This window comes from Mastomys coucha, unplaced genomic scaffold (genome assembly GCF_008632895.1).
Source record: "Mastomys coucha isolate ucsf_1 unplaced genomic scaffold, UCSF_Mcou_1 pScaffold18, whole genome shotgun sequence".
Classification (NCBI taxonomy): Eukaryota; Metazoa; Chordata; class Mammalia; order Rodentia; family Muridae; genus Mastomys; species Mastomys coucha.
Window position 1 is genome coordinate 76,288,774 of NW_022196900.1, and position 13,541 is coordinate 76,302,314.

The following is a 13,541-nucleotide window of genomic DNA, read 5'->3' on the forward strand; positions in this document are numbered from 1 at the left end:
GCCGGCATTAGAAGCAGAAAGGGAAGATACAGTCTGAGGAGAGGCTCAAAGATGAAACACTGATGCTGTTCCAGAGGACCAGACAGCTCAGTGCTGTGTCTAACTCTAGTTCCAGGGGATATGATTTCTCATCATCTCCACAGGCCAGACACACACGTTGCACAAACATTCATGTAGGCAAAACAAACACATATATGTGTGTGTGTGTATGTGTGTCCATGCATGTGTGTGTGTGTATATATACATATATACATATATATATACATATATATATATATATATATAGTATAACACTTTTTAATATAAATCAAGACTGTGGTGTAGGTTATGAGCTCATTGGTCACATCCTGTGTATTCTTCTCAAGTTAGCGGAATCCCGAGTGTCCCAATCTCTTCACCTATCAAATGAGGCTGATGACATTCATGGATCTGGGTCATGGTGAATATCTAATGCATCTCTCATAACTCCTGGAAACACCACACAACACATGATATGTCACATGATCTCTCACACTCTGGATCCATTTGTGGGGAGGCAGAGACAGGGGATCCCACAGCAACAGGACAAGTGACACTCGCTGAAATGATGAGCACTGGGTTCAACTGAAAGAATCTGCCTCAGTGAATAAGGTGAGAAGAAATGAGGAAGAATCTAATGCCAGTCTCTCACCACACACACATACACACACATACACACAGGCACACACACACACACACACATACGCATGACACTCATACAGGCATGCACTGACACACAATATACACAAATGCATGGGCCCACACACATGCACACACACAAAGATACCCCCACAGGCACAAACACAAACACTAGACATTGCAAAGAGAGAATAAATGAACAGATGAAGCAAACAGAACCAATGTCAGTCAGACACAGGCTCACATACTTACAGTCATATGAGTAATGACAGATGTTCTTTTGTGCAATACACTGGAGAAAATGTAGCCTTCCCAGGGACTGCTGATTGATCCTGTTGGTATTTAAGCAGGAAAAAAAATCATTTTTTACATGTTTACTTCCATATCCCTCTGCCAAAGGGGGGGGGAATCAATTCAGGATGTACTGTATATTCAAGTGGTAAATCTGAAACAACTAATTTGATATATATACTTACCATTTTAGATTAAGCCAAAGTACAATTGCTTTTAAAGGCCACTTTCTGTGGAAGGAAAATCCAAAGAAGTACTCAAAATATGTATACAAAGAAAAACACTAACATAACATCAGACACTCTAGGAAACAGAGAACATTATTGAAGGCATTTCCCGGAGGCAGCTGTCTATTAGGCACTGATGAGGGTAGAAGGTTCTCAGTACCATCACTCATCTGGACATTGCAGAGGAACACCACAGAGCCACGCCCTTCTCTGCTTCTCAGTCTCACATCCCCACACACCTACCAGCACTGCTGCAGTAACACGTCTAGTATTAACAAGTGTGAGTAGATCAAATGGGGGAGAAAATTAAAATGATCTCATCAGCTTCCTAAGGTTGAATACATTTAATGCTTTGTATAGCAATATACATATCAATTATATATGTGAAACTAAATATTTATGTAATTGAATGTATGTAAACACATAGATACATATAAACAAATGTTCAAGGAAAGACATGTAAAGGAAATTTCCAAACACTACTCTAATACCCTGAGCTAGGGCTCCACTCCTATGCTGATGAGTAAGACAATGCTTAAGGCAGGAGTTGCTTCTGATGGGAGTAGAAACATGGAAGAGACTTGAGCCATCCCCAGTCTTCACTTTCCCTGTCCCCATCCCCTCTCCTGACCAGTCCCTGCTCATCACCCTCACAGCTGTCCTTTCTTTCACCCAGGGACCATCTTCTCTTCTGTTATTTCTGTATCCATCTCCAAGTGATCTTTGCTTCAAAATTTTCCTATTTCAATATAGTCCTTTTTTTTTAATAATAAAAAAAAAAATCAGGGGCTAAAGAGATGAGTCATCAGTTAAGAGCACTGGCTAGTCTTCCTGAGATCCTGAGTTCATTTCCTAGAAACCACATGGTAGCTCACCACTACCTATAATAGGATCTGATGCCCTCTTCTGGTGTGTTTGAAGACAGTGACAGTGTCGTTATTTTAAATAAATGTGTCTTCTAAACATCTTTAAAACTTTTTTTCGTACATATACTTTGATCATAATCTTCCCCTCCCCAAACTTCTACCTAATCCTCCTACCCAATTTCATGTTCTTTTTCCTCCATATGCTCTCTCAAGGCAAAAATCAAAAACAACAAATAAACAAAACCCCAGAAGCAATAAAAAAAAACCTAGAAGAAATAAGTAAAAACAAACAAACAAACAAACAAAAGCAAACCCCTGGGCTCACTTTCCTGGTGGCCAACTGCTCCTGAGCATGCGGCTTACCTTGGGTGTGACTGATACACACAGTGAGACTAATGGGTATCACTTGCAAATGAGTTCTTGTTTAGGGGCAGGATTTTGTGTCCACTTTCCTCTCTCAGGGCTGGGCAATCATCAGCTTCAACACATTTTTTATGAGATTGCTGCAGGGGGCTTTCAAGAATTTTCAAGCACATCCTATCTAGCTACAACTGAAAGTCTTTTAACAGCTCTGAAGCCCCATCATATGAGACACACTGCTCACTCCTAACCCTCCTGCTCTGTGAAGACTAAGCCTCAGGATGCAGCTGCGTCCTCCACCTCCCCTGTCTCCAGACACATCTCCATGCAAGCACACTGTGTATCCTGTACACCTCTGCCTCTCTCCCACCTTAGGGCACAGCTCAGCAGGAAGCCTTCCCTTCTGTGCGACCACCTCCCACCCCTAACCCAGGTAGGACACATCCTGCATTTCCTGTTCATTGGCTGGTTACAGTCTGAAGAATCCTAGAGTCTTTCTTCCTCTCCTATTAACTGAATTCCCAGACCACTGAGGAAGAACTGCCTACAGTAGGGTATGACTGAATGGACGATTTCCTAGCCTTTGCAATAATAAAAACAGCTAATATTTATTCTGGATAATTTACAAATTCCAGGCATTCTTCCCCTAATGTTAGATAAACATCACAACTCACTGAAGGAAGTATTTTTGTACATGTGTTTTAGGTAGAAACTTAAAGCCTGGAGAAGACAGTATGTTCCAGACTATAAGTTTGGCATCAGAGAAGTAAGTGGAAGATTAAATGGTCTGGTCTCAAGTCTGGCTCTCAGTCACTGCCTTCTCTTCTCTGACACACAGGCTCTCAAGTGGGAGGTGAGGGATGCAGTCTTCAGTGTCCTCTAATTGAGCTCATTGAGATTCTGCACAGATGAGAGCTCCTAGGACAGAGCTGGATGGCTACTCATAGACCAGCTCTCCTGGAGAGATTTCTCTCTTGTGTGAGTGTGGGAGGCTCTGGAGTGTACTGGAAGTAGAAGAATCCAAGGAAAGAGTATCTGAGGTGGGGTTTCCACAGCATGGGAAAATCATTTTGTTATCCACAATCTATTATGGGTTTTTTTTTTTTTTTTGGCCCAGTGTCCTCTGATGTAGCTTACAGTGTTCCACCAGGCCTGTTGGGCCAAATTTATGAGCCTAGTACTGCAAATGAAAATATCAGGATTGAGTTCCAGGGTAGATGAGGCCCTAACACATGGTAGCCCCAACCTACAGAGCCAGCATCCAGAAGGCTTTGGATCAGTAGTCTAAAGAAATTTGGGTAGTGTATCATGAGTTTGAAGTCAGGCTGGGTTACAACAGATTTATATGCCTCACCCACAAAAAAAAAATCATGATTGCCATGACAACAAGTAGCATCAAGCTGTGTCTCTGTGGTATGTGAAGACACCTTCAGAGACAATGACTATCACTGCTTTCTCATGCATAGGGCTTTCTGCTTCACTTGAGATCTTTGAGGTCAGGCATCCATACTCTTTATTTGTCAACATTCTTGAAACAGACAAATTCTCTGTAAATATTCATGAAGTTGATAAAGGGAAGGAAGATGAAAGAAGGAATCAAGGTTGAGACAGAGAAGAAAGAAGAACAGGCAAAGGGAAGAGTCTGGGAGTTTGAGATGTACATACAGAGGATGAGGAGATGGATGGCTTGCCTGCTACTCACCTGCACTCAATTATGTGTCTGACCCCACCCATAAGCCAAACACCAATGACTACCTTACCACTTGTAAATCCAGGGATGTGTCACTCAGTGGCTGTTTCTTGGTCTTACAAGAACAAGGCTAAAGGGAATTCCCTCTAAAGGAACAGAGTTAAGGGGGGCAGGATGCTAGGCAGCCTAGTCACCCCAAAAATTCCAAGATGCTATGGAGTTTGAGGAGCTGAGTCTCTTGATTCCTTTACAAAGACCTGGCAACCTTGGCTCCTGAAGGTGGTGCCTATAAAATCCTGCTTAACAAAGGCAAGCTTGGACATCTTCACCTCTTCCCAGTGGGACCAGCGACTGAGGTTTTATGACCCTGCCTCCCCCTGAGGGCTCAGAAAGGCTCACTTCTATTCCCAGTAGGGATGCTAAGATGATGCCTGGGATGATGTCAACAAGAGCACTACAAGCGAGACCCTTGGGGCAGAGCAGAAGGAAACAGCCCAGGGGTGAGGGGTTCACTATTCTAGACTAACTGCGGAGTAAGAAAAGCTCCAAGAACAGGAGATGGAACCTGTTCAGCTGATTTATTAAAAAAAAAAAAAGATTTACTCATTTATTATATGTAAGTACACTGTAGCTGTCTTTAGACACTCCTGAAAAGGGAGTCAGATCTCATTACAGATGATTGTGAGCCACCATGTGGTTGCTGGAAATTGAACTCAGGACCTCTAGAAGAGCAGTCAGTGCTCTTATCCGCTGAGCCATCTCTCCAGCCCAGGAATTAAGTTTTCATTTTGATTCCTTTTGTTGTTCAAACCCAGAGCCCAGACAAGCAATGATAAGACCATGTTTGAGCCATACTCCTCTTCCTTCCTCAAATACCTAGGGGTAAATCAAAGTCCTTCCTTCTCTGTTCTGTAATATCTGAATATGTTATGAGCCACTCTGATGCTAATGAAGAGACAAAAACAATGGGAGCTGGAGGTTAGCTATCATAAAAAGACAATGTATTGCTCTTAAAGAGGCCCCAGTGTGGTTCCCAGCATCCAAATGGCAGCCCACAACCATCTATATCTTGAGTTCTAGAGGATCTCGTAGCTTCTCGTAACTTCTCCAGGGATCAAGCATGCGTGTGGAGTTGGAGGCAAAATGCTCATACACATAAGAAGAGACAAAGAAGAAAAGGAGTCAACCATGAAACATCAACATGGAAGTCAAACGTGACATCCCCATGACAATGTACAGAAGAAACTCTCCCAGGGGCTCATGTTTCTTAGGTGTAAATAAAAATCGGAAACCAAATATATCAAACTCTGGAGCATGCTTTCTAACTTGCTGTTATTCTGCCTTGGTTTCCTCTTCTGTAAAATTTCAGAAGTAACCTCTTCCCTTCCAGGCTTGCTAGACTAAAATGTGATGATGTGCTGCACCCTCTGTAAGTCCTGGCCATGACTTTGAATCTCTGTCCCTGCCTTCTGCCTGAGTCTCAGATTCCTAAGTATCCAGAACTATGGATTACATAGTCCTTCATGGTTACATTGATAAGGTTTTAAATTTCATGTAAGTACAGGACAATGGTGGCACAAATTTAATCCCAAGTCTTGGGAGTCAGAGGCATTTGGGTTTCTGTAAGTTCGAAGCCAGCCTGATCTACAGAGCAAGTTCCAGGACAGGCAAGAATACACAGAGAAAACCTGTTTGGAAAAAACAACCAAACAAAACAAACAAAAAAATAATTTCTGTGGTGTGCTCAATAAACACAGAAAATATTAAAAATTAATTATATAAATGACAATTAAGTAAATTGTATTGAAATAAAGTCAGATATCTGAGAATGGTGTTCAGCTCTGTAACACCCAAGGAAATAGAAAGCTTGAGACTACAATTTGATTTTATAGCATTAAAAACAATGGCATCAAAAGCTTCAAAACTCTTCACATCCTGAAGATCAACTACGTTTTCCTGTGGTCTGTGTTCTAGCTGTTTTTTTAGTGTGGTGCATTTGCTAGTATATCATTACTGTGTAATGATATGCAATCTCAATTGCTGTTCAGTGGCATGTTGGCATCCATGACATGGACCATGAAGGGTGTATTTCCTATCAGTAATTGGCAATCACCACTAATGAGAATTGTCTTGGCCTCAGCTCTGGCCCCTGCAGTACTGTTACCAAGCATTGTTCCACAGCGCTGACCCCAGCTCTTCTGACTAGTGCTGATGATCCCCATGAGCTCTGGACAGGCAGTCGAGTCCAGACAGACTCTTTTCGCCCAGGATCAATAAGGAGACAGGGTTTCAGAGAGAAGTGGACAGAACTGATTGAGTGTCATTATTCTTTTCTCTTCTTCTTTTTCTTTCTTTCTCTTTTTAGTTTATGTAGGATGATACAGCCACCCTGGCTCTGTTGGTTTTATTCATAAAGATTTTATTATAGATTCATGAAGAGAGGAGACACAGAGACACACACAGAGAGACAGCGAGATAGAGAAAGAACATTTGACTTAGACATGGATGTCTACAACATGGCAGAAAAGTGGTCACATGTTAGGAGTGGTACTTGATAAATGTGAAAAGGCCCGACTCTCATAGAAAGTGTTTTTGTGATCCTGCAAAAGAAAGAGACCAACAAGAAAAAAATGGGAAGAGGGGAGATGTTACACCTTTCTGAGTGATAAAAGTATACATGTCAGTTTTATTTCCTCTGATGAAATTGTCTTATCAAGGGCTTGCTGCTAAATACACTCACTTTTCTGGCATTTTTGAACTCTGGCTGGCTAGTTCAATTCAACTGTTCTGGCCCAAATACCTCTCCAAGGTGACTGATTCAAACTTGATTGTCTCAGCTTCATGCTGAATTGCTCTGCTTGGTCTCAAACTAAGTATGGCAATCTGTTCTAATCTTCTGGCTCCTTCTCATTCTCTGGCTCATTCTGTCTTCACCTACAACCTGTCTCTGTAAAATTGTCCCAGGAAAACTGCATCCTCTCTCTCTCTGTCTCTGTCTCTGTCTCTGTCTCTGTCTCTGTCTCTCTCTCTCTCTCTCTCTCTCTCTCTCTTCATTGTTCTATTAAGTCACCTCTCTTTCCTGTACTGTGAGTTGGGCATTTTCTAGCTCTGACTCATTCTGTCAAATTTTTCTCTGATTCACCATTTGTCCACCACTCAATTAGACATCACTTTTGAATATAGTTGCATCTTTCTATAAACTAACTTTACCTTCAGTGTTAGGGATTGAAGGTGTGCACTAAGGGCTTGTAAGTACTCCAGACAGAGGGATTAAACATGCATCATTCCAGTTGGGTTACACAAAATTAAAATTCTTCTACAGAGTGAGGATTCAAAAAGGTAGGCAGACATAGCACAGCCTCAGGGCTGCTCCCAGGGACTGCATACCCTGTTTGTTGTTGTTGTTGTTGTTGTTGTTTTTAATGACAGCACCAACAAGAGAGTGTCTAGCATGGCCCTACCTGCCCATGCCCAGATAATGGACAATGACCCAGAAGACATGAGCATTTGGACAAAGGTCATCCAGCTAGTAAATGGTAGAACCAACTCCAGGACCTGGCCTCTTGCCTTCTGGATGAGACAGACTCTGCCATGACAATCAGACACTTAATTCTGTGAGTTCAAACTACTGGCTGGATCTGGGCTCTAACCAAAAATCTCTCCTGCAGCTCAGAGCTGGGCTCAACCCATAGGAGTCATGAGATTATCCTGAGGTCAGCATGAAGAAAAAGCCAAACTTGAGATGTTTCATTATGCATCAGGGGGACCCACAGGCCTCAAGGAGGAAATGGTGAGCTTTGAGAATGGAGAAGACAGCAAATCCACAGCTCTTGCTACCAGGGACTCCCTAATTACACCCCCTGCCCCCAGATGAAAATGCCTCGTTAATGGACCATGTGAAAATTGGCTCATTTCAGAAGATGACTACTTCAAAAGGTTTTCTAGATTTGTGTCTTGTATGCATAATGTTTTTGTACATTGTGAAAGTTTACTGTTATATTATTCAAATGCTGGCTTCTTTGCCCTCCTACCTTGTTTAAATCCAGGGAATCTCCTGTCTCATGTTTGTGTAATCAATTCTTATCACTTATTCTCTGCCTTATCAATGAATGCTGATCACACAATGGCTGAGAAGAAGAAAGAATAGGGGGGAAGGTTACATCAGCCAGGGGAGGAGAGAGACAGAAAAGAATTTCAGGTCAAGATGAGGAGGAGAGGGTCTGAGAAGACACCATGAAAATAAACATCCAAAGCCAAAGAGCCAGATCAATAATGATGTTGATTCTGGTATCATGAAGTCATGACTGGGACACTTAGAGGATGAAGTAGATCCTTTATCTTCTCAGCTATTGTGGTGCAGCTTGAAATAAATCTTGTGTTCTCTGTGTGTTGTAGGGGACTAGCAAAGACAAAGAAATGCAGCTGCTGGATTAATTCTATTATTTACACTCATATTAAAAAGAATTCATTTCACAGTGTCTGGAGAAGGAAGTGAGGACAACTATAACAAGCAGCGAAGGGATGGCCAGGGAAAGGCTGACGGATGTCTGCAGAGAGTGCACCTCATCCACTTAGTTCTTCACATCCTTCCCTGTTGAGGACACCTTTGATGCAGATGCACGTGAGGCAGAAACATGGTTTCCTGTTTCTAAGAAGGCTACCCACTGATCTCTCCACACTCGTTCTCTCCAATTTTGAAATTACATTCCAGGATTTTCATGACCATGTAACCATCCCATGAGTCACAATGACCTCATGAATATAGACCCTTCCTTGGAAGATATTTCTCCTTCTAAACCAAAGGAACAACCAAATGTCCTGCACAGTGTTCTGTCCCCTGGCAAGTTTTCTCCTCACCACTGTCTTCTGATAGATCCCACAAATAGGACACAGTGCTCCTCTGCCCGCTTTTAGTTGGGGTTACACACAGAACCATGTGTAACCAGCATGACTTTGGTCCTCCTCCTCAATACACCATAAAGAACTACACATGGGGACCACAGGCTCAAGCTGTGGTTAGGATGCAGCAGGAGTAAAGCACTTGGGCCACTTACTTATGTCTTCATGGTCTGCTAAAGATGTCTGTGGGTGCACACTTACAATTGATGGTGACAGTTTTGTAACTCAGCACATGGGTGCCCAATTAAGTATGAGCACCAATGTAAAAAATAATAAAAGGAAACAAACCATTTATATGCAGATATACATTGGCATATGTGTGTTTGCATGTACATGCACATTTATGTGTATGCATACACATATATTGGTACTATCTTAGTGTTTTATTGCTGTGAAGAAAAAACTCAACCATGGCGACTCTTATAAGGAAAATCCTTTTATGGGGCTAGCTTAGAGTTTTAGAGTTTTAGTCCATTACCATCATGGAAGAAGGCATGGCAGCTTGTAGGCAGACATGATGCTGAAGGAGGAAAGAGATCTGCATCCTGATCAACAGGCATAAGAAAGAGACTATATAGTACCCTGCTGGTATGTATAACGTCAAAGCTATGTCTCCAAAGTGACATACTTCCTCATGAGATCATCCTGAGGTCAACATGAAGGAAATATCAAACTTGTAAGTTTTCATTCTACATCAAGGAAACCCACAGGCCTCAAGGAGAAAATGTGGAGCTTTGAGAAAGGAGAAGCCATACTTCATATAATAAGCCCATGCCTCCTAATAGTGCTACTCCCTGTAGCCAAGTATTCATTCACATGAATCTATTGGGGTGCTATCTATGTAAACCACCACATCCCACTCCCTGGCTCTCATAGGCTTATAACCATATCATAATCCAGACATGCCTTCAGTTCAACTTCTAAAGTTAATCTAAATATTTTTATCATAGCTTCAGGCACACTCTTCAGACAAGAACAAAAATGCAGCCACATTCTTCACCAAAATATCACAAGAATGATCTCTAGGCAACATACTAACATTCTTTGGCTATGAAATCTCTTGAGCCAGGCTCCCATAGTTCTAACCACACTCAGCACTGCTGTCTTCCATGTTCCTATTTGTATGGCCCATTTAGCCCCACTTGAAACATTCCACTGTTTTCCTAATCCTAAATTCCAAAATCCACATTCCTCCAAACAAAAGCATGGTCAGGCCTATCACAGTAATACCCCAGTCCCTGGTACCTACTTCTGTCTTACTTAGGGTTTTATTGCTGTGAAGAGACAATATACCCTCAGCAACTCTTATTAAAAAACAGAACAAAACATTTTTTTCTAATTTTCAGTTTGTTTGTTTGTTTGTTTGTTGGTTTATATGTATGAGTGCCTTGTCTGCCTGTTTGCCTTACTGCCTTTGGAGATCTGAAGAAGGTGTTAGATGCGTTTCTCTGGAGTTACAGGTAGTTGTTGGCTATAGGACTTGAACCCAGGTCCTCTGCAAGAACCACAAGTGATTCCAACCTCTGAGCTATCTCTACAGCACCCAAAATAAAACATTTATTTGGGGCTAGCTTATAGTTTCAGAGGTTTATTCCATTATCATCAGGGCCAGAAACATGGAACATGCAGTTAGGCATGGTGCTGAAGGGGCCAAAAGTTCCAAATCTTGATCCATAGTTAGCAGAAGGAGACTGTGTATCACACTGGTGTACCATGAACATATACGAGCTCAAGACTCACCTCCACAGTGACATGCTTCCTCTAACAAGGCCACACCTCCTCCTGTAAGGCCAGGTCTCCTAATAGTGCCATGACCTATGGCCAAATGAAGTGGAAATGTCTGTTTTCTTTGGGAAGCCAGTCATGTCAAAGAATGTTTCATTGAAGCAGACACAGGTGAAAGGATGCTTTGCTGAAGCAGACATGTGAAAGGGCACATGGTGTATAAAAGAAACATGAATATAACCCAAAAGACAGTAGATGATGCCAGATGTCATTTGTATACCTCACCATTGTTTATTGATCAATGTTTGCCATGACTTCATAAAAAGAAACTCACCAAAAAACTGCTGGTTGTGTTCTGAAGGCTTCTTGCCACTTCTAGTACAGACTCGTGTGAAGTTTTGCTAAGATAGACTCACGTCTAAGGTAAGACCCATGGGAGGACACATGATGTTTGGAGTTAGCATAAACAGGACTCAACAAACCATAATGAGAGGCCTACATAACTAGATTTACAACCCTCCTTTGGTCCTGCACCTTCATGGATCTTCACTTCATTGAGAGAGGCACAGCAAAGAACTTCTCCTAGAGTCCCTGGTGATACTGGTCTCTCCTGCTGACTCTTGCGGATTTGGTAGAGGCCTTTAATGTCTTTAAGCAGGCTGAGGGGGGTCTCTGTGAGTTTGAGGCTAGCTGGGTCTACACAGTGAGTTCTAGGCAAGACAGGGTTACATAGAGTGAATCTGTCTCAAAAAAGTAGTGCATGAACTGGATTTTACCAATTTGAAAACTTTTATAAACACAGGACATCTTCAAAGAATAAAAATCCCCCAGGTGTGGTGCCCTATTACATAATCCTAACACTGGGGAGGTAGAGGCAAAGATTAAAAAATTCAAGGTTATCTTAAGGAAGGTGGAAAGTTGCAGACTAGCCTAGGATATTTGAAACTTCTCACAAGATAAACATATATGTAAACAATAGTACTGAGCATTAACTATGAATGAAGGTTACCCAGTCTCCAAAATATGTGGCAACAGAATAAAATCAGGGGTTGAGGCCACACTAGAAAAAAGAACAGTTCAGGCACTGAACCACAAAGGAATTTGCTGATTGGTTAGGGAAGAGCTATTCTGCAGATGATAGACAGGTCATACCCACCACCATCATAGGGTTGAAAGGGAACCAGCTGTGGACAGTCAAAAGTGAGATGCTCCCTTGGATGCTGCATGCAACTTAGAGCACGCATTGGCAGGTTCTGAGGAGAAGCCAGTTCCTTCTCTTTCAGCAGTACATCATTTCACAGCAGAGATCACCATGGCTATCCATAGACCACACTGAACATATATGTGATGCTTGCTCTCTGAGCTGCATTGATTCTGTGCCACATACTGTAAGCTTAACTTTGTCATGGCACCACATGCTGGGGTACTTAGCATATACTGCCTCAGCCTTCTGTTGTCTATCCAAAGCTGCCATGTTTTGTGTTGGTTTATAGATATGCTATTGTTTCCTGTGAACTACACCAGGTTACATGATGCATATTGCTTGCTGCCTTGTAGGTATGGAAACCAACGTATCAGACTATGGCCACATGTACTACTTCTCAACAGACAAAAAACTTCTCACCTCCTGCTGTCAGCCTGGACAGTACTACTTGCTTTGACCACAAGAATGGGTGGAAATAGAAGCAGACCACTGTTGAAAAGCTGGATCATTGTGAGTATTTCCACTCTTTCTTATTTTCTATAATAGGACAGTGTGATAGTTTGAATATGTTTGGACCAGGGAGTGGCTCTGTTTGGAAGTGTAGCCTTGTTGGAGTAGGTGTGTCACTATGGGTGTGGGCTTTAAGACCCTCATGCTAACTGCCTGAAAGCCAGTCTTCTCCTAGAAGCTGTCAGATGAAGATGTAGAACTCTCAGATCCTCCTGCACCATGCCTACCAGGAAACTGCTCTGCTTTCCCCAGCCATTGATGATAATGAACCTGATAGCCAGCCACAATTAAATGCTGTCCTTATAAAAATTGCCTTGGTCATGGTGTCTGTTCACAATAATAAAACCTTAAGACAGATAAGATGTTAGATATAAGGCTCTTCCTTCAGGTTGTATATGAAAGGAGAGAAGGTCACGTCCAAGAGGTACAAACATGAGCAATGAGTGAACCATTACAATCCAGTAACATTATGGAGGTGTTTGAAATTATACCTTAGTGCCACCTGTCAATCAAGACAGCAACATTGGTTCCATGATGTTTTGTTCCAATTACTAAGTACTACGTTGCTTCAAATGCACCAGATTAATTTCACAAAAGAAAGAAACTATACTTTTTATAAATAGTGAATACTCAAACTCCAGCTTCTCAGGATCCTGACTCACTGGTCCAGCCTACCATGTCCCATCACCTTGAGAAATGCCCTCTTGATGTCCTTGTTTCTCAGACTGTAGACCACAGGGTTGAGCAAGGCTGTGAAGGCATTGTAAAAGAGTGAGATCTGCTTGTCTCGCTCAGGAGAGTAGCTGGAGTTGGGCCTCATGTAGATGTAAGTGGCTGGAGCATAGAAGAATGTGACCACAGTCAGGTGGGAGGCACAGGTAGAGAAAGCCTTGCAGCGGCCCTGGGTGGACTTGATCTTGAGAATTGCCTTGGCAATATGAATGTAGGAAGCCACAATGAGGGAAATGGGAATGACAACCACAAAAACACTCAATACAAAATCCACCATCTCAATGAGGTGGGTATCTATGCAAGCCAGGCTATGCACTGAAGGACCTTCACAGAAGTAATGGTTGACCCTATTGGGCCCACAATATGGCAGACTCATGGTG

The 13,541-nt window shown here is 42.2% G+C and overlaps 1 protein-coding gene across 1 annotated transcript in view; it reads right to left on the reverse strand.

The window, feature by feature from the left end:
* Positions 1-13,087: 13,087 nt before the first annotated feature.
* Positions 13,088-13,541, reverse strand: part of LOC116095757 (olfactory receptor 2A12-like) — an 877-nt gene continuing 423 nt past the window's right edge. The window contains exon 2 of the mRNA XM_031377017.1: positions 13,088-13,539. Coding sequence (XP_031232877.1) covers positions 13,088-13,539 — 452 coding nt within the window. The remainder of the gene's footprint in view (positions 13,540-13,541) is intronic.